This window comes from Populus nigra, chromosome 7 (assembly GCF_951802175.1).
Source record: "Populus nigra chromosome 7, ddPopNigr1.1, whole genome shotgun sequence".
Taxonomy (NCBI): domain Eukaryota; kingdom Viridiplantae; phylum Streptophyta; class Magnoliopsida; order Malpighiales; family Salicaceae; genus Populus; species Populus nigra.
Genome location: NC_084858.1, coordinates 1,262,612 through 1,283,155, shown reverse-complemented (window position 1 = coordinate 1,283,155; position 20,544 = coordinate 1,262,612). Strand labels below are relative to the sequence as shown.

Genomic DNA, 20,544 nt, shown 5'->3' with positions numbered 1-20,544 from the left:
TATGGGATATTTGACTAATGAAAAAGGATGAGATTTAATTACGTAACTCACTAAGGTAGTATCAAGAAATCGAAAGAACAAGCTGCATTTGACCACACACATTCTTTTGTTAAATTGATGGGTATTTGAAGCATGTATAATACTTACGCAGCCAGTATTTTTTATATATGAAATAAGGTTCAAGTAAACAAACAAAAGATTTTTAATCAGTATTTAGTATTGATCATAAAATACTTTCAAAAATATTTAAAAATATTTTGTATTTTTTAAAAAAATTATTATATTTATAATATTATTTTTAGATTATTTTTATATGCTGATATCAAAAATAATTTTAATTTTTTAAAAAATAAATATATTATTTTAACATATTTTAAAATAAAAAAATTATCATATTTCTAATCACTCTTTTAAAAATAACTTCTACTTCTGTTGGGGGTAGAGGGGGCAGAGAGGCAATATGGGCCAAAAAATTATGTATTTATTTAAATTTTAGCATTTTTTTTATTTTTATTTAGAACTACTATAAGCAGCACAAACCCCAGAGGATAGCAAAGTGCCCTAGTCTTCATCCTCCGTCTCTTCATCATCATCCTCGTTTCCTCCATACCTCCATCCATCCTCTGCATTGTCACGATCCTCTTCCTCGGTTTCTTCACTGTCTTCTTCTTCTTCTTCATAAGTCTCATCCTTAATTGTCCAAGGTTTTTTCACTACATTCAATGTGGCAGGAGATGGACTTGAGCCTTTCCGTTGTCTGATTTTTACAGGAGGCATCTTCAAGTTTGGCTTGGACCTGCTCTGTTTCTGACTTTTCCCATTCACACGCTTTCCACCATAAGCATCTTGATCACTGGCTTCATCCAATTCATTGTCAGCATTAGGTGTTGCATTCTCAGCATTCTCATCTGCCATGTGGCCAGGATGCTCTCTTCTCAGATGGAGTTTGAGCTTGTATTCATGGATGTAATCCTTTTCACACCCTTCATAAGGGCAAATGTATGGTCGATCTGATGATGCAGAGCCATAAACCCCTGGGGGAGTCTTGGCATTCTTAGGTATCCTCTCTGGAGGTGTAGCATATTTCACCACTTCTGGAGTCGGATTCTGTAGAAAAATTCTGAGGATCAGAACTAAATTTTCAGGAGATTTAAAGTAATACACTAAAAGTCCCCTGTCTGAGCAGTGACTTCATCCATAGAATGGGTGCCTGGAAAAGAAAGCGATGGCTTGGCCCTTAAAGTGTGGATGGTTCCATGAAAAGAGAGAGAATATGTTCACGCCATATTACGAGTTGCAATCCAACATGTAAGACCCACATGACATTGATTTGTGTCAAATTGCATCTTTAAACTGAAAATGCAACAAAATTCTTTTCGGTGCAAAGTTTTTTATTCAGATTAGTACTTCAATGGGGACGAGATTTCCACTACTTATTCATTACTAGCCCACCATTTGTTCCAAAATTCCTCCCAAATACTTGGTTCTCAGGTTACAAGTATAACCCATCAAATTTCCTCACAAGGTTGAATCAATCCCGAACTATAATCTAAATCAATCCAATCTGTATCGCATGCGGTATAGTTCTGAGGACTCCAAGCCATTAGGGCATTTGAAATTGTGTTACAACTTTTACTCCAAAATCCAAGGTTTTGTCATCTCTACCTTATCTTGCATACAAAAAGTACTTTATTTAAAAAAATCAATGTCAACAAATGCTAGAGATATGGTATAACATTTAACAGTCAATGCATCAAGGTACCTTCATCAACAAACATCAGAAATAACTTCAAAAATCAAGACAGTAGAAAAGCAAATGTCATCAATTTGTCCAAGAGCATCGTGGTACATAGTATATTGTGATAGCCGCTTTAAATGACTTTCAATTAAGAAAGTAAATGAATAGATGCAGAAACAGCTCAACTATTTAACAGTGGAATGGCATGCCAAGAGCATTACAAGTGAATGATTGGAACTTACCTTTTCATGATGAGATGCAATGTGGTTCTTCAGCTTGTATTCATGAGCATATCTCTTTCCACATTCTGGGTATGGACAGATATGATAGTTTTCTTGTGAATGTGTTTTCATGTGAGATCTCAGGTTGAAATCCAAGGAGAATGCCTGAATCAACCAAAATCGAAATTAGACAGAAGTACAGCCCTGAATATTAAGTGATGAATCCACCACAACACAAGTAAAGAAGCCATCAGAAGCACACGATATACAATGATGTAAAACAAGTCATCAATCTGTCACAGATGATAACTCTCACAAGAGCCTAGAATAGTGAACACATCAGTTTTCTGCCTTGGATTCCTGCATAACTTGAACCAACCATTCTCTTTGAACCTCCTAATCATCTGCCAAGTGCAACAATCAACCAACCCTTCCCTGTCCCTTAAAAAAATAAAAATAAAATAAAAAACAGGGAGAAAAAAAGGTTCTTTGACCCATCCAACCTCCAAACCAATTGTCCAAGGCATGTTAAGTTATGAAAAATTGGGAACTTTTTTCTAAAAAAATTCTCATCGAAAACATAATCAGGATTTCTTGCACAAATGTAGCATTTCACCAAATGATTGTTTCCCTGAATTTGGGAAACACAGTAAATATATTTTTCACTGTTTCCCTTTTTAAGTTGTTCCTTTCTCAACTAAAAATAATATGCAAAGATGAGTCTTTTATTTTTAGATTTTTTTTTTCTGACAAGTGGATGCATATCCAATTTTCCATTAGAAAATGAAAACTCGATATGGAGAATAAAACTGAAATTGGACATAAAAAATGTTTTTTTACAACTTAAATGCCTCCAAATTGCTGAGGTTAAAATACAGGTTCAAACTTTAATTGTGGAATTTGGAAAAATCAACAAACTGATTGATAAATGAGAATGAAAAATAATAAGAAACCTCAATGTAAGAAATGGAAGAATTAATTTACGCACACGAGAAACATGAATATCATTTATAGAGAACATAACAATCTAACCATCAAGGTGTCAACTAATTAAAAGAAAAATGTTAGTGGATAGATTTATCACCTTACCACAGCCTTCATGAGGACATATGAAATCTCTTTCCCCTGTATGAATTAAAAAGTGTCTTTTCAACTTGGAACTATCCAAAAATTTCTGCAGCATATATACAACAGTTAAACACCATAATACAAGTTCAGAAAAAGGAAATAGTAAAATGTTTAAGAGAATTATAACATTTGAATGTTAAGAATAAAATGAAAAAAAAGCTTTTTTGCTACAAAATTACACTTAAGGATGCATTAGGCTCAATCATTACAGAAATCTATGCTGCATATGTAGGTTAATTTCACAATTTCAACAACAAATAACTTTGAGCACTCTTGTTTTCCCCATTTTCTCTTTCTGATATGTGCTTTTGACATCAACTATCAACCTTTTCTAATTATTTCTCCAGCACCCATGAAATTAATAACAAGAAATTGAGAACCTTGAGGGGTGTAGCTCAACTAGTCATGCCTTAAGTTTGCTCCTTAGAAGTCACCAGTTCAAGTCTCACAAACCCCAGGGCCACTAGAGGCTTATATGGTCGTTAACTTTAGGGCCCGTGGGATTAGTCGAGGTGCGCGCAAGCTAACCCGAACACTCACGTTAATCAAAAAAAAAATAACAAGAAATTCAGTGTCACGTTGCAAGTAGTTGACCTCCAACATGATTTGTCAAAATTCCAACTGAAATGTGTTCTCTCAAGCTTTCCCTCTCAGCTTAACAGAAATTAACTTCATGGGGACATTCCAAAAACATAATGAGACCTCATCATGAGGAACACAAATGTTGAACCAAGAAAGTAAACAGTACTGGCTTTCATGGTAGCAGTAGTTGTAGCTTCTACAGGCATAAATAATCCAGAGTCACCAAAACCATGTTACTTATCATTCATTTTTTCACCACTTCACAGCTGCTCAAGAATACTTAAAACAGTTCTTTTATGATTTGAATTAGAAGTGTAGTGTGGCCTCTCTTCGCTGCCTAAATATTTCAAATGCCTCAGGATGTTGATATTTTATCACTATTTCTCTTCTCAAAGTGCAAAGTATATATACAAACACTCAAAGGTTTCACCACACAAACATAATATCTTCAACAAACAAAATAAAACCTAAAAAGTTTAAGTTGAGCACCTTTCCGCATCCCTCATAGTGACAAACATATTGTCTCTCTCCATGTATATGAGAATGCTTTCTCAAAGCACCAGCATCGATAAAGGTCTTACCACACCCTTCAAAACTGCAAAGGAAAAGAACCTCAGTAGTAGGCTCTGGTTCTGGCTCCGGTGCTGGGGGCTCTTTTGCCTTCTCTTTCAAGGCATTTAATTGGTTCTCTAACGTAACAGAACAAAGAACATAGTTAGGTAGGATTAGCATATCAAAATTCATTCAACTGAGAAACCTCTCAACAACTTCTATCTTCTTCCATAACAGCAAGAAGGCTCTACAAAACAAAACCTCAGCTAAGCAAATTAATTGCCAAGTCTTACGTCATCTGCATTGAAATGTGATATTAATTAAAGAAGACAAAGGCATATACTTCAAACATAAAACATGGAGCAAATTTAATGATTCTCCATAGATTTGCACAAAGAAAAACATTATATTCTGTTAAGAACAACAAATGTGATCACTTAAAAAGGAAATGTACTAGTATAATTTACCTGTTACCCATTTGAAAAGAGAACACCTTCCACCAGTTGCAACCACATCCTGAGGCACCCTGAGACAACAGAAGCAGAATCGATCAGATTGTTGGGATTGGACAATTCATCAACCCATGTTCCAAAAACGAAACACCTAACCCAAGTTTTCAAAGAAACCAAACAGAAAGCTATAAGAAAAGAAAAGAAGAATTCAGTAAACAAGAAAAATAATAAAAATCGAGTCTTTTGGCTCCTAATTGAAAAACCCAGAATGCATAACAATGAAAAGAAAGAGATATAATTGTACAGCGGACAGGAATTGAGAAAAAGAAGAGAATTAGAGGAATTACCATTCTTTGAACCATTTAACAGCAGGAGTCTTTGATCTGATAATGGGGCGTCTCTCAAATATATTGTGAGTGAACTGATGATGATGATGATGATGATGAGCCTCCATGTTTTTCTTCAATGGCAGCAATAGATAATTTGAATAAATCTTGGGTTAGGGTTAGGGATTAGGAGATAGAGAGAAGATATGGAGTATGCATGGACGATAGAGCTTCGACCGTGTCCCTGTTTCTCAAGGAAAGCCGAGTCTTGTTGGATGACTCCCTAATCGACTTTCTATGTGTTAACTACAACTCGGTACCCTGAATATGACAGGGATGTCCAATTAGTCCCTAAACAATAAGTTCTTTCTATTTTATTTTATTTTATTGAAACCCCGCCGGTCCATATCTCAGATGAACCAAGCTAGGTTTAAGGGAGTGTTTCACATTGAATTTCAAATTGTTTTTCCTAAAATTCTAAAAAATATGTTTTAGTGTTTTGATTTATTTTGATGTATTTTTAAGTAAAAAATATTTTAAATTGTTATCGCTATCATAATCTCAAATATATTTTAAAAGTGATTTTTAAAATGCGGTAAATTGTGAATATAATAGTGGTTGATTTTCGAAGTATTATTTATTTAGAAATATATTAAAATAATATTTTTTTAATTTTTTAAAATTTATTCAAGCATAAGAACATTAAAACAATTTAAAAATATTATAAAAAATCAAAATTAAAAAAAACAAGCCGTTCCGAAACGGGTAAGAAACAAAAACAAGTTCACAGCCTTACAAGTTTCTGAGTTTTTTCACTCACAGATATGGATTCATTCAAAAACAACACTTCCACCAGTATCTACAACCATGGATCTTGCCGAGACTCCACATACTGGACGTTGTAAAATCCATCTTGGATCTCTCAAAATATACAGGTGAATCCAACTCCTTGTCAAGAATAACCGGGAGAATCAATGAATTCATGTGACAGCACGCCTATTCAGTACTATTAAAGAACCTTAGCCGATACCCATGGAAGTTGTCAGCTAAACCCATCTTATATAGTGCAAAAATCCCGAAAACTCTTAGCCAAGGTCGTCCATTTGTGGCTATGAATTCTGCATGGTAAGTGGTAAGTGCGAAAAAGGAGAAAAAAAAAGGCTAAACCCAGTTGTTTGATCATGCAAAGGATTACTCCTTTTGCATTACCATGTATTTTGAAACAATAATCCTCGAGAAACTTCACAGCCACAGTTGCATCTTTACCATTTGCGGATTCCCTGTCTTTCAAATCTCGAAACTATAGATACTATAAAAAGGAATAATATAAATTATATTTTAAAATTTTATTTAATAATTTAGATTTTTGGATTGAAATAGTTTTTAGATTGAATTAATTGCCGTATCATCCATCATGAAAACCTCAACAGGTTGTCTTCATCCTTCCATATTGACTCTGTAGATGTTAACATTTTTTTCTTTTATGGAACATGTTTAGCTGTAACAAAATCTTTGTAAGTTGCTTTTGTCTGTCTGCCTGCCATGGACATGGGGCACTCGCTCACTTCGAAGGAAAAGAAGTAAAGAATACATGGTGGTACAAGGAATGGAACTGCCAATCTCCTCCTTGTTGGCGCGCACGTTACCACTAATCCAATAGGCCTCTTGTGTCTGTGTGTGTGATTGAGTGACCTGCTGATCAACAATCGACAACTGACTCTACTGCCGTAAGTAACTGCGATGGTTTCTGTTTTTTAAGTGTTTCGTGTCTTAAAAAAATATTAAAATAATGTTTTTTTAAGGTTTTTTCAATAATTTTATGTGCTAGTGTTAAAAAAATTAATAAAAAAAACAACATTTTAATATTTTATCAATTAAGAAACATTATACATCACGTTATCAAACATTCACGAACCTAAAGTTCTAATAATACTTCATATTAAAATATGTGATCAAGAATTGAGATTAAAAGCTAGGTCACTCAAGCATGTTCCTTATGATAATTACATAATTGAGTGCACCCCACCTATGCAATAGAACACGTATAATATAAAAGGATATTCGACAAGAAAGTGGAAGCATACATATATATTTGTAACTTCGCCATGGAATGACAGGGCATCAAACCAACCTTTGTTGCTGTAAGCTTTGCGCACCAACTTTTGGTAATCTTCTGCTTGGACTACATGCGCTGCAGGTTGATTGTTCACTAAAAGACACACCAGTCGTGTAACCAAAAACAGAACTGTGCGGCCAGCCCCTTGACTGGTCTAGTTGATTGAACCAACCTTGACCAAGATGTATCAGTTTTGTGTGATATAATTAGCCCATATCTCCCATAAATATACCTTCCCTTTTGAAATATTACTGTGTAGATCATCACATTTTTCCTCCTGCCATTGCTTAAGAAACTTTCTGGGGCTTCTCATTAGCATCACACTCCTCATGAGACTTGTCCACCTGGGGATTTTTACTCTTCCAACCAAGCAATTCTTATCCATCCCCATAACAATTTCACTAATTGATGGACGGTTTTCTTCCTTGCATGAGACACAACGCGATGCTACATATAACAAGTGCTTAATCGTGCCCTCCATGAATGTTGGCAATGCGATTCTCGCGTCACATACTTCCATCAATCTTTGCTTCTCAATCAATGGCACTGCCCAATCAACTATTGAAGCCGGCAGCCTAGAAACATCGATCGCTTTTTGACAGCTAACGATCTCTAACAAAACAACTCCATAGCTGAAAACATCATTCTTGGTGCTTAGTTTGCTAGGTGTGGTGTAACAAGGATCCAAGTACCCAATAGTGCCAGCCGGTTGAGTCTCGTGATCAGGGCTTGATGATGAATCCACGCGCAGCACAGCAAGTCCAAAATCCGCCAACTTAGCCTTCCAATTTAAATCAAACAAAACATTAGCAGATTTAATGTCTCTGTGAATAACCAAAGGCTTGCCCTCGTGAAGGAATTGGATTGCCCTTGCGATTTGGATAGCAATTTCTACTCGTTTAGGCCATGATGGTGGAGTGGCATCAACATGCAACAAGTCATGGAGAGAACCGTAAGGCATATACTCCATAACCAAAAGCCTGTTCTTCTCCTTGCAAGTTGAGTAGTGATCATCATCATGAGTCGTTCCAAGAAAGTTGATGACATAAGGACTTTCACGTAGGGAGGATAAAACACATATTTCATTCTCAAGCTTCTTGGAGTTGTCAATAGAGACATGGTCACTGCCAACAGATGATTTCTTGATCGCAACAAGCTTGTTTTCTTCAAGTGTGCCCTTGTAGACTGATCCATGGCTTCCTTTTCCTAGGAGCCTTGAAGGAGAGAAGCTTCCAGTTGCCTTTACAAGTTCCTTATAGTCAAACTCCACCATCGATTTTTCTTGTTCTTTTCTTTTCGTTAACAAGTACTTGCTAGGTTTGAAAGAAACTGAAGTGAAACAAAGAAAGAAAACCAGTACTACCGGCTCAAGCTGGTTGGTTGAAGGGGAAAGTGGGGGCTTCCTGGAGTTGGAAAATGTAAAGGAAAAGGTGATGTAGAAGGCAGAGAATAAAGGGAGCTTTGGGTGGCATGAAAAGAAAAAATATAATGAAAGAATTATTGAAGAAAGGAAAAGATAGTAAGAGATAGAGAGAAAGTTGGAGAAAAGCAAAAGCTGTGCTGTCCTAGTTAAAAGAAACGCTTCTGACGAGGGATGAGACCCCGTCGGTCGTTTTGTTCCCCACCACTCCTCTTTCATTTTATTTATTTAGAAGATGCTAGATGATTCGCCTGTATTATCGGGTCAAATTAAATTTTTTTAAAAGTCATAAAATATTTAAATATTATTTCTTTCTTTTCCTAATAAATAACCCTAAAAAAAATAAAAAAAATTTATAAATTTTAATTTTGAATCGTTCATGTAAGGCTAATATTAAACAATAAAATTTATAAAATTCTTAATTAAAAAAATAACATAAAAGATAAATTAAGTTAACACGAGTTAACCATTAAGCACTATTACCGAATTATACGACCATGATAACATAATGATAAAAAAAATCATGAAACTTAATTTCCAGTTAAACACAATATTAATTAAAAAAATCAACTCGCAGCCTAGGTCATGAGATAGAGATAACCCAATAAAAAACAAGTCTAATGTTGAAGGACTCGTGACCCAGATAATGAGACCAATATAACCTCTTAGAAAGAAAATAAAAAAAACATGTTTTAATCAGGGTTAAAATGCTAAAACTCGTGACATTGATCTTAAGACTAAGATATTCTCATAAAAAGCAAATTAAAATAAATTATGAAACTTAATTCCCAACCGATCCAATGTTGAATGATAAAATTTAAAAAAAATCAAAATAAAAGATATATAAAACAACTCGAGTTAACTCAGGTTAATTCGTTAAGCATTATTCCCGTGTCATGAGATCATTACAATCTAATGAAAAGTAAACAAAACAAATCATGAAATTTAATTCTCAATCAAATCAATATTAAAGGATGAAACTGAAAGAAAATAAAATTTGAGTCAACTGAGTTAACTCGTCAAACCAGATTAACACGTCAAACCTAGGATCCATGTCATAAGAGTGTGATAACTAAATAGAAAAAAAATCTAATATTAAAAAATAAAATTAAATAAAAAAATATTAATTGAAAAAAATAAAGAAAATAAAGCATTATTCTAATAAATAGTATTTTGTAAAAGAAAGTATAATAAAACTTCCTTTTCTTTTAATTTATAGTTAATTTAAAGCCAACATCTTTCGAGAAATATACTAATATCAGTTTAACCATCCTTAATTTATGGTAATTTTAATTAATATGTAAATATAACTATTATTTTTAAGGGGAGAATTGTCTGGTTTTTAAGGCAAAACTATCATATTTCATTTTATTTTATGATAGGTATTTTTCACAACCAATAAAATTAAATTTTCTTTTATAAGATTAAGAACCAACTCAATGTCAAGAAATTATTTTAAAACTGCAATAATTTAACAAAAAAATAATAAGAAATAAATCAACAAGTCGAATCACTAATAAAAAAAAACAATTAAGGCTGGACTAAAAAAAATGACCAAAAAAAAATTTGTTTTTTAATGAAGGTTCATTTGTAAATTTTGATCCTCACTTTTATTTTTCTTTGCAAGAAATCAAACCAAGTTTTTTTTTACAAAATTAAGAACCGATATAACATTAAACTACTTAGATTTAACCAATTTGGCCACAAGATGCAACCAAGTTCAAATCCAGCACTTAGGGCTGGTATAGCACAATGCCCCATGCTCTCCCTTGTTAGTCTCATAACCATCAACTCTCCCTAATTCAATCTGTAGGTAGCCTAACTCCGGGAACAAGGTGTCCATGGTGCTGAATTTGTCCCATAAATGGCACTCAGAGGAATCTCGTCAAAAACAACATCTTCAAATTCTTTCAGCAATGGCTGAACAAGCTCATTATAATCATTTGAAACAATTTCATTCTCTTCTAAAATCAACAATGCAAAGAATTCTTATTTTCTAAAGATAATCCTTTCAAATTAAGAACTAATTAGGAACCACAACTAGAATTTTTAAATTTACCGATAGAATATTATATTTCACTAATAGTTAGACATTATGTCTAAATTCTTATTTTCTAAAGATAATCCTTTCAAATTAAGAACTGATTAGGAACCACAACTAGAATTTTCCACAACTAGAATTTTTAAATTTACCGATGGAATATTATATTTCACTGATAGTTAGACATTATATCTATTTAGATGATTTTACCAATGGGCTCACAAAAAGTTATTGCTCGTTGAAAAAAATCTCCCTAGTGATTCCTGTTTTCTATGTAATTTTATCGGTAATATAATTACAAATAGATTTACAAATGGAATAAGCACACCAAACAAAAAAAAATCACTTTATTTTGTTGGTATATTCCTCAATGAATATGACATATCACCAACAACAAAAAACAGTATGTAATTTCAGTAGTAATTTTTATATATATATCAACCGAATTAAACCGCCATGATTAAACAGTAACAATAATATTTGTAGTAATTATTTCTCAATTCTCTGAAATATACTGATAAACTTAATCTGTTAATAAAACCATCAATAATATTTTAAAAATATTCAGTTAAAAATAAATACATTGCGCAAATTCACAATGTTTTCACTCGCTGTGTCACCATAAAACACTTAGGACTTTAAGTTTTCTTTTCTTAGTTCCTTCATGTAATTGATCCAACATATATGAACAATCTAACATATGGTCTTCTAATGTTGGAGGTTACGAACTATCAAATACGAATTTGTTGTAAATAACCATATAAAAAAAATCTAACAAATATATTTTTGAATAATAAATTTAAATCCAAGAAAAGAGGTCATGTCAAACAACTTATTTAATAGAAATAATCTTAACTTTTGATTTGATTTTTGAATAATCTTAACTTTTGATTTGATCTTTGAATTATGTGCAATAAGAGTGACTTTGTCGACTCAAAAGCCTTAAAAAAAAAGCCTAAAATGTATTATTTTTGTTAATTTTATTATTTTCCTATTCAGTTTTTATTTTTATTTTTTCTACATGTTTAGGGATTTTGATTTTCATTTCTTATAATGGTCACTATTTAAAAGATGGTTATCTGAGGTTAAGTTTTTTTGTTTTATTTTCTTGAAATTGTCTTTATTTATTATTTTGATTCCTAATTTGACTTAGATTTGGCGGCGTTACCTCACCAAAGATGAGTTTCAATTAGACTTTATATGTTTACAAGGGGCAAGTGATGGTAGAAGAGAAGACAGGAATGCCAGAGACAGCCAACCATCATCATCTCCATACGCTCTGCCCAGTCAAACCACCCCTTTCTGAGCGCACCCATGAGCACCAGGTAGGGCTAGCACCACCAGGTCCCTAGCAAAATGGTCGGAAAATTCTCCCACCGAGACAAGTGAAAATCCCAATTTATGCAGAACTTCAAGCATGCTCACCAGCTGTAAGCCTTTTCCGTATTGGTGCACAAACCAGCAGCAACACGACTCCTAACATTTGGAAGACATGACTTGCAGAGCTCGCACAATCTGTCTAGATTGATAGAGTGAGAGAGAGAGCGTTTCTAAAATCTTAAATGCAGTTAATCCTATGCTTGAAACTTTAAAATTAAGAATGCCTTCTAAGGTATTGCATAAATGATTCTCGAAAAAGAAAAGATTGCAGCATAAATGCAACGAATTCAAACATCCAGTGGAAAATGTAGCACAGGCCGAAAGATTGACAAAGAAATAAAATTGATGACAGAAAAACAAACGATCAAGAGAAAACTTCTAAGAGTCGAATGCCCAAAATGATCAGAAAATGAACTTGTATTACTTGTCATATCCAAAAATCAATTAACCAAAATAGAATGAAACCCAAGAAAGCAAAAGTAACTCTAGAGGTAATTTTAGAAGGCCATTGTATGGTACATTTCAAAAGTAAATTGCTCCTTTGGCAATCCATTTAACGTTGCTGGTACACCACACATCCCGAACAAGCAATGGACATTATCCATAAACTTAATAATATAATTCTTCGAAACTTTCTTCTCGTGTTTTTAGCAAATGGGAAAGTTTCTTTTCTCTTTAACCAGTTTATTCGACTCCAAAACCTTCATAAGATGGTAACTTGACAGAATCATTTTATCAATCTTAACAATGCAGTGGTTGTTTTCTATGTTCCCATATAAGTGTAGTGCGTTGAAACAATAGGTCGAACTCCAGCAAAAGTCAAAATCAAATGATAGAGGTAGGAGATCACCATGAGATGACAGTAAGAACCAAATGTACATATAGTGCTCATTCAACAAACTGAGAAATACAGACTGGAATATGAAGACAGAAAAAAACAGTCACTGAAGCAATTTACACGACTCTGATGATGTGCATTACACAAGGGAACTCTCTTCCATGAAGTTACTATCGTTTACTCTAGCTGGTACCATCTTATATCTCCAATAAACCGACAATCATTGGTAGTTATCCAAGTATTTATTCTCACTTATTGCCAAGCAAACTCAAAATGTTAGTCCCATTAATCAGCTTCATGGACTCCAAAAAGAAAAAACTGAACAATAAAATCAGAAACATAAATTGATCCGAGCACACAGACAAACTACTTCTGAAGCAAGTTAAGAGTACTATTACGCTGTGCATTGCAGAAGCAATACTTACTTTCTTTTCATAAACTGTGAGTTCTTTTTGACTTGTCAGTACCGCCATATATCTGCAATAAGTCTGGAGCTTTGTCCGCATATTTGGTAACATAATTCAGCAAGAACTTCTTCTCGCTGATTGTTAGCGGAGTAGCAATATTCCAATCTCCTTCAATTAGCTTTCTCGACTCCAAAACCTTCATAACATTGTACCTTGGACGAACTCTTTTATCAATTGAGAAACCAATAAAATAGGGATAGGTAATTAAAGATTGCCGTCCCAATTCCATGGTATTAAAGAAAAAATCCATTGCGCCCCTGATTTTCTCCTCTGAACAAGTTAATAGCGGGGGGAATCGCTTAAAGGCACACAAAACCTCACCTTCACTCCAACCCATACTTTTCATCACCTCAATTCTCTTCCTCCAGGTTGATTCAGACACTATAACCAGCACGGCAAGAACACGTACAAACATACTATCCCCTGGTTGAACGCCCAATTTTTTAGTAGCAGCCACCGCATAAACCATCTTATCATGCTTCTGCCCCATAACCCTTGGTTGCCACTGCATCAGTTTTGCTATTCTATCGATGGACACTCCCTCTTTTATCAGGAAATCGGTATTTAACTGCATATCACCATTTAAAGGAATCGACAACAACCATGGAGCACGCATAATAGCTTCTACAACTTCCTCGTTACTGGCATAAAAAGGCTTCAAAAACTCAAAAAATGGCTTAATATGAGAGCCCAGATGCCTTCTCAAAACGTCCGGGTTTGATACAATAAGCTGGGGCAGAAGATGACCCGCAAAACCATTTTTTATGAAGAAGTCAAACTTAGGCTTGAGAGTATCTTCTGTTCTGGAATGTAGGACAGCAGGCCACTTCTCGATCGTTTTAGCGATGTGGGTATCCTTAAAGTCGTTAGATTTCAAGAATTGGATGACAGATTGGGGCTTATGGAGGTTATTTTCATCGATTTGGAACTTTTTGGAAACTGAGAGGGCAGATTGTAGAGGAAGCCCACAAGAGTTGACAAGGAATTGAACAGTAAATGACGATGAAGATGTTTGCAAGAAACGTTTTTGAATCAGAGAAAGCAGAAGGTTTCTCCTCATGGCTATAATATTGGTGGCCGTTCCCAAATTGCTCAGAGAGAAAGGGTTTTCGTTAGGGTTTTCGGCAATCAGCGCAGCAACGGCCACATGTTCATTGAGGTGAGGCTATCACTGTCCCGGATCCGATAGGGTTATTATAATCAGCAATCCAGCTTAAACTATTAGTTTTAAAACAAAATTGATTAAATAATATATTTTAACAAATAAATAATTAAAAAGAATTTTCAAAATATTTTTAAAAAATAAAAAATATATTATTTTAATATATTTCCAAACAAAACACACTTCAAAATATATTTCTAAAATATTTTTTATATTTTTTATATTTATTTTATATTTTAAAAAAATTATTACTAATATGCTGCAGAACACGGTTCAATATGCTAATAAATATAAAAATTTATTATTTCAACTTGTATATTGTAGAGAATACTTATTTTATGAGAAGTCCGATAATAATAGGTTTTCTACATGCATGTGTGCACTAAAGTCTCAATAGTACAAAACTAGTTTCGTATCTCATTGTCGGTATCTTATCAACATGTAAATTCAATATTTATTTATTTATTTATTTATTTTGGTCATGCATTTCGATCGTATAGTGATGAAGTTGTTTGTCTTTGAGTATGGTTGTTACTATAAAAACAAATTCTTTGTCGACCTTCAATACTTAAATCGGTGAATGTAAAAAGAAAAATAATATATAAATAGAGAAATAAAATAAAAATTTTAGGGAGAGTCTTATTGAATGAACCAGTGTGTAGTTCTTGAATAAACTTAAATGAATTGAATATTTATATAATTATCCAAAATATTTATAAATTTTAATAATATCAGTTCTCAAGAGAATTGGTGAGAAAATTGGTAGCCATTTGGCACCTATTTTATGTGGAGAAGAGGATCTTGTGATATGCACGTGATGCTCAGTCCTTAATTAAACTTTTCAAAAGTATTTGAGAAATGTATACAAAAGAAAATGAGAATTATTTGCCATCATGCTTGCTATAATAATAATAAATTTAAATATGTTTAAGCTATAAAAATAAAAAATGAAAACGTTCTACCATTAAAATCTAGAAGAAAAAAAAGCATATTCAAGACATAAAAAAAAAATCAAAAGTACTCAACCATTAAAATTTCAAAAATACCTATAAAATAAAGTAATTAAAAAAAATAATTTTTATTTTATTAAAAAAACAAATAACTTTATTACTTTTTAAATATTATGAAATATAACCATGAGTAGTGTAGTTCAACTGGTCAAGTCCTGAGTTTGCTTCCTAGAGGTCGGTCACCAGTTCAAGTTTCACAAATCTCAATGTCACTGGAGACTTACATGGCCGTTAATTTCAGGAGTTATAGGATTAGTCGAGGTGTGCGCAAAACAAGTACAAACACTCATGTTAATCTTAAAAAAAAAAAAACATGGTGAAATATTCTAATTAAGTGCTCAAAATACCTTCAAGGAAAAGAATAGAGGTCCATAACCTTTCGTTAAAAAGAAGTCTTGGTGAAAAGCTACTGGCCTTCTGCCCTTCACCACCACCATTGGGCTGCTCATGGACTGAGGCATTGTCTACAACAAAGCACTCTCTATTCATGCTGAATGGTCTAGGCCATTTAGGGCAAAACATTGTGCCCTAACCCTACTTTGCTACGCTTGCTTGTTCATGGTGATCTTCAAGGTCCATTGCCATGGTATTCTCCTTGTATTATATGAAAGCCATTATATACGGCAGCTGAAACGTTTGATTTGCCAAAGATATAGCTATCAAGAGAAATTTTAAGATGATGGGATTTGTGTCAATTTTTCATCTTATTTTGTGATTTTCATTATTTAAATACCTCAAAGTTTCAATCTTGGTATAAGGTATAAAACGTAGATGTCATGGGCGCAATTTGACTCGTTCAAAATTTTGGAATGGCTAACCTTCCTCTTGTACCCACCAAAATTAAATTCTATCAACCACTCATTTAATATTTTTCTAAATACTTCATGGACGATTCAAAAAAAAATTACGTGTAAAGGGTATTATAGACTTTCTAATTATGTGTTTAACATTGCAATAATTTAAGAATATCATCTATAATTTAAAATGATAATGGTATTTCAGAATTCATTTTTGTACACAACTGCATATATCATTTAATTATATTTCAAGATATGTTACTTTTGTAAATAGATAAGATTCAAAATATAATGTCAAAAAAAAACAAATAAAATAATTCTAGATATATTTTTGAAAAACACCAAATAAAGTCATAATTAATTATATATAATGGCTTGTCTAATTCTGATTTTAAATCTCATTTTTTAATTATCGAATCTTCATAAAAAAAATTTATACATGCTAATCAAATAAAAAGATACATAATTTTGAAAGAACTGTTATTCTAGAATGTTTCAAAAATATATTATTTCTCTTATATTTTTCTAAGAAAATTTTCAAATTGCGTTGGAATTCTAAAATACCCCCATGAAAACGCAGCAGGTCCTCCATCACTGAACTGTACCACAAAATTTAGCTGAGTGCGTTTGAAAGCCGAAGCAATGCTGACAAGGATGCCTGAAAGTTTCTGTTTATGGGTCAAAGCAATCCACCAAAATCCAAGGGTAAAAGTATAATAATACAAAGCCCTTTTATTTTTCAAAATCTTATCCTTCATAAGGGACTGAAATTAAGATGTTTTTTTTATATATATAATTAAGAGCGAGGGAGAGATGAAGCTTCAAGGTAATTATAATTTAGTCCCTGTAGTTTAACAGAATTAATCAATTAGCTCACGTGATTTTAGAAACAATACATCTAATCCCTATTTTTAAAAATTCATTTATTACTTAATCTTCTTGTTTATCTTACATTCTTGTATTTACTTGTACTACAAGGATTAATTTATTTTTTTTTATAAACCACAGGGACTAAGTCATGGCTAACTCTCTCTCTTTTTTTAAGTCCTAATTTGCAGCTATTTGTATTTCTTGTATTTACATTTCTGGCAAGGAGGAAATAAACTCAGGGTCAAAGGTCAAAAGGGGAAATTGAGGGATACAGAAAGAAATGAGGATTTCAGTACTGAAAATTCAAAGGGGGCACTGTACAAATTCTAGCAAATTCAGGCTGTACACAGCGACAGACCACTCATTTCAAAGAAGGAGACCACGTGGAGGCTGAAAATATCTGACAGTCCTGAGACACCATCATTTTGGAATATGATGTAACATTTATTTATTTTTGTTAGATTTTTTATTAAACTTTTAATTTTATTATTTAGAGTGAGAGTTTTTTTGAAAAATAAATAAAAAGCAAAAATAAACAAAGAAAGAAAGAAGATGACACTTTGATGAAATTGGGAAACAAATGAAGCACCATAAGCTTTCTCGAATATTTTAAATGTACTGAGTAATTTATTTAGTTTTTTAAGATATTTAATTCCAAATCTTTTCTTTGTAAAATAAACAAATTTCAATGAATGAAATAATTTCTACAAGATATTGCAATCTTCTTGATAAAAATAAAATACCCACACCCATACAAGTAAAGGCAATCTTGATACGAATCAAGTCAAGTCTGAATTTTATCTTAAAATATTTATTGATTAGTTTTACGAGATCAGATATATTTTTCAAATCGTATATTAAATCGAGCTCAATTTTTATAGGAAGATGATAAAAATATAAAAATATATTGTGGTAATATTTTAGGTCAATTAGAGTTTCAGAACATATTATTTAAATTGATCGAACTTGATACTATTGTTTAGGTAAATTTATCGACATAGTATCCTTTCCAAGCTATTTTCAACTCAATTAGTTCATATTTATAATGAATTAATTTTGAACAGCAAAGAAATATTAAACGAGATTTATTTAGGCACTAAGTTTGTGCACAGTTTAGGTTCCTAATATAATTTGTATAGTGGCTAGAAACTTTATAAATACTTGAGTTTCAGTTATTTTTTATTTATTTTTGCTTTCTTCAAGTTTCGGCAACTTAGAGAGTTTTTTTATATGCCTATCACTCTGTACCACCGCTCATAGATCTTTGATTGGATTAAACATTGGCAAGATGATGGGACAAAGATATGGTTATATTATTATGAGATTATTTGATTTAATTATGTTAGATAATTATCTGTTTAGTTAAGTAGTAGCTTTTTAATAAAGTGGGTCCAGTTGGAATGAGCTGGCTGATTAGTGCTCTCAAAATTAATTAATTAATTAATTAAACAATATATAAAAAGTTCAAAGATCCCATCCCATCAAAGAAATATAAACATCGACGGCTAAAATGATTTGGGCACATGGTAAAGGTTTAAAGTGGCCGGCCCTAAACATGAGTGGACAAAAATGTACTTTGCCATATATATTTTTTTAGGACCACTTGGGGGATTTTTCAAAATTGGTTTCTCGTTCTCTCATATAAAAGGGACATTATCATATTAAAAGGAGACAAAAAAAACTATTCAAAAAAAAAAATATACATGATAGGCAAGGGTGTCATCCATTGGTTTGAAGTTAGATCCAATTTGTAAAGATAAATGGCTTGAATTTGCCATTTAACATTATAATTTTATCCGATTAGGGAAGTCGGATATTTATTTTTGCTTTACAACTTGTTTTTTAAAATGATTTCTATTTGAAAAAACATTAAATTGATTCTTTTAGTGTTTTTGAATGATTTTGATGTAAGAGTAATAGAAATCTAAAAAAAACATTTTTTATTTTTTTTAAGGTATAGCTTCAAATATAAAATATGTAATCATGTACGTCTACTGTATAAAAAAACATTAAATTATTTTTTTCGTGTTTTTGAATGGTTTAACGTGCTAATGTGAAGAATAAATAAAAATATAAAACAAATTGTTTTAATTACTATTTTTAAGTATAGCTTCAAAATATAAAATGTGTAATCATGTATGTTTACTGTATAATTTTAGAGTTGCGAGAAAGAAGTTTTTCATAAATATATTAGTTTGAATGTAGATAATTTAATTCAAAATGTGATTTGAAAAGTATTTAATTTTAATGCATGAAAACATTATATAATTGTTAAAAGAATTACAAAAATATAGACTAGCTAGTGCATGCATGGAAAAACAACTCATAATCTATAATCACAAATTCTTGTATTTGATTCCTTTCTTCATATGGGAAATTTTAGGGCTTATGATGATAAGCATAACAAAAGTATATTAACAGTTTAAGATTTGTAGATTAGTGCATGATGGCATCTTGTCATAGATATCTCTTGACAAATAACCTCCCAGTGGAGTTTCAAAGGGTATTTACGTATTCAAAACATATAGATATGATTAAAAGATTTGCATGTAAATAGTGGGGTTATTTAAGAGTATAGTATCGGTTATTTTTAAAAAATTATTTTTGACAAAACAATTTATATATATATATATATATTAATAAAAAAAATCAATTTGTTGAAAACCGAGTTCCAAACACACATGAAAGTAGTGTTTGGCAGTGTGATTGCGGGTGCTTTTCAAATAACTTTTCGTGTCAAAATGCATGCCAATGATGTTTTTTCATTTTTTAAAAATTATTTTTAATATCAGCACATCAAAACGATCCAAAATGTACAAATCATATTAAATTTTAGCAAAAAAAATCAATTTTTTTGAAAACACGGGTTAAACCGCGTTTCCAAACATGCTTGAAATATCCTACAAGATTCCCTTTTCATTTCTCTCTCTACATATATTTTTGTCAAATTCATAAAAAAATAAAAAAATCTTCCACCTTATCATCCTTTGAATTTTTGATGTTTTTGTTGTGTTTTGAAAATGTATTTTTTCTATCAACATCCATAGATTACATTGCAAATAACACTTCTCTCTTACTCTCATAAGCATTTTCCAATTCCCCAAACATTTTTTATTCATCTAACCATATCTTTTATTTTTACCCAATCAATCAAATTGCTTTGTTATTTCAAGTTAATTCTAATTCTTTCTGTATATGAGTGTCAATAGATAAAAAATAAACTGTTTTATTTGCGTATTGAAAATCATAGTTATTAAATCCGATTTATAAACTGACTTGGTGTAAGATTCGAGTTATTAATCCAAAATAAATAATTATTTTAAAAATATCTTTTAAATTAAAAGATTTTAACTAGATCAAAACTAAAAAAATTTTATTTAAATACACTGGGTTAAATTAATAATAATAAAAAAACCAAATCTGGAGGCAGTTCTAATATCGATG

The 20,544-nt window shown here is 32.0% G+C and overlaps 3 protein-coding genes across 5 annotated transcripts; all 3 read right to left on the bottom strand.

Moving 5' to 3' along the window:
* Positions 1-461: 461 nt before the first annotated feature.
* Positions 462-5,270, bottom strand: LOC133699640 (zinc finger transcription factor YY1). Of its 2 annotated transcripts, none has more exons than XM_062122979.1 (6): positions 5,021-5,270; positions 4,689-4,747; positions 4,159-4,358; positions 3,044-3,133; positions 1,981-2,124; positions 462-1,107 (listed from the first exon to the last, which is right to left on the bottom strand). In XM_062122979.1, exons 1-6 carry the CDS (start codon positions 5,125-5,127, stop codon positions 562-564), a joined length of 1,146 nt encoding a protein of 381 aa, XP_061978963.1. In that variant the 5' UTR covers positions 5,128-5,270; the 3' UTR covers positions 462-561. The 2 variants fall into 2 exon arrangements, with proteins under 2 accessions (XP_061978963.1, XP_061978965.1); XM_062122981.1 differs by having other exon boundaries at positions 4,159-4,519; positions 5,021-5,036.
* Positions 5,271-6,838: 1,568 nt separating this feature from the next.
* LOC133699016 (serine/threonine-protein kinase-like protein At5g23170) lies at positions 6,839-8,700 on the bottom strand. The gene has a single exon (XM_062122136.1). The coding sequence runs from the start codon at positions 8,386-8,388 to the stop codon at positions 7,303-7,305; it is 1,086 nt and encodes a 361-aa protein (XP_061978120.1). The 5' UTR covers positions 8,389-8,700; the 3' UTR covers positions 6,839-7,302.
* A 3,040-nt stretch (positions 8,701-11,740) lies between these two features.
* Positions 11,741-14,449, bottom strand: LOC133698381 (transcription termination factor MTERF5, chloroplastic-like). 2 transcript variants are annotated; one of them, XM_062121280.1, is made up of 2 exons: positions 13,220-14,449; positions 11,741-12,095 (listed from the first exon to the last, which is right to left on the bottom strand). In XM_062121280.1, exon 1 carries the CDS (start codon positions 14,319-14,321, stop codon positions 13,227-13,229), a length of 1,095 nt encoding a protein of 364 aa, XP_061977264.1. In that variant the 5' UTR covers positions 14,322-14,449; the 3' UTR covers positions 11,741-12,095; positions 13,220-13,226. The 2 variants fall into 2 exon arrangements, with proteins under 2 accessions (XP_061977264.1, XP_061977265.1); XM_062121281.1 differs by having other exon boundaries at positions 11,741-12,091.
* Between the last annotated feature and the right edge of the window lie 6,095 nt (positions 14,450-20,544).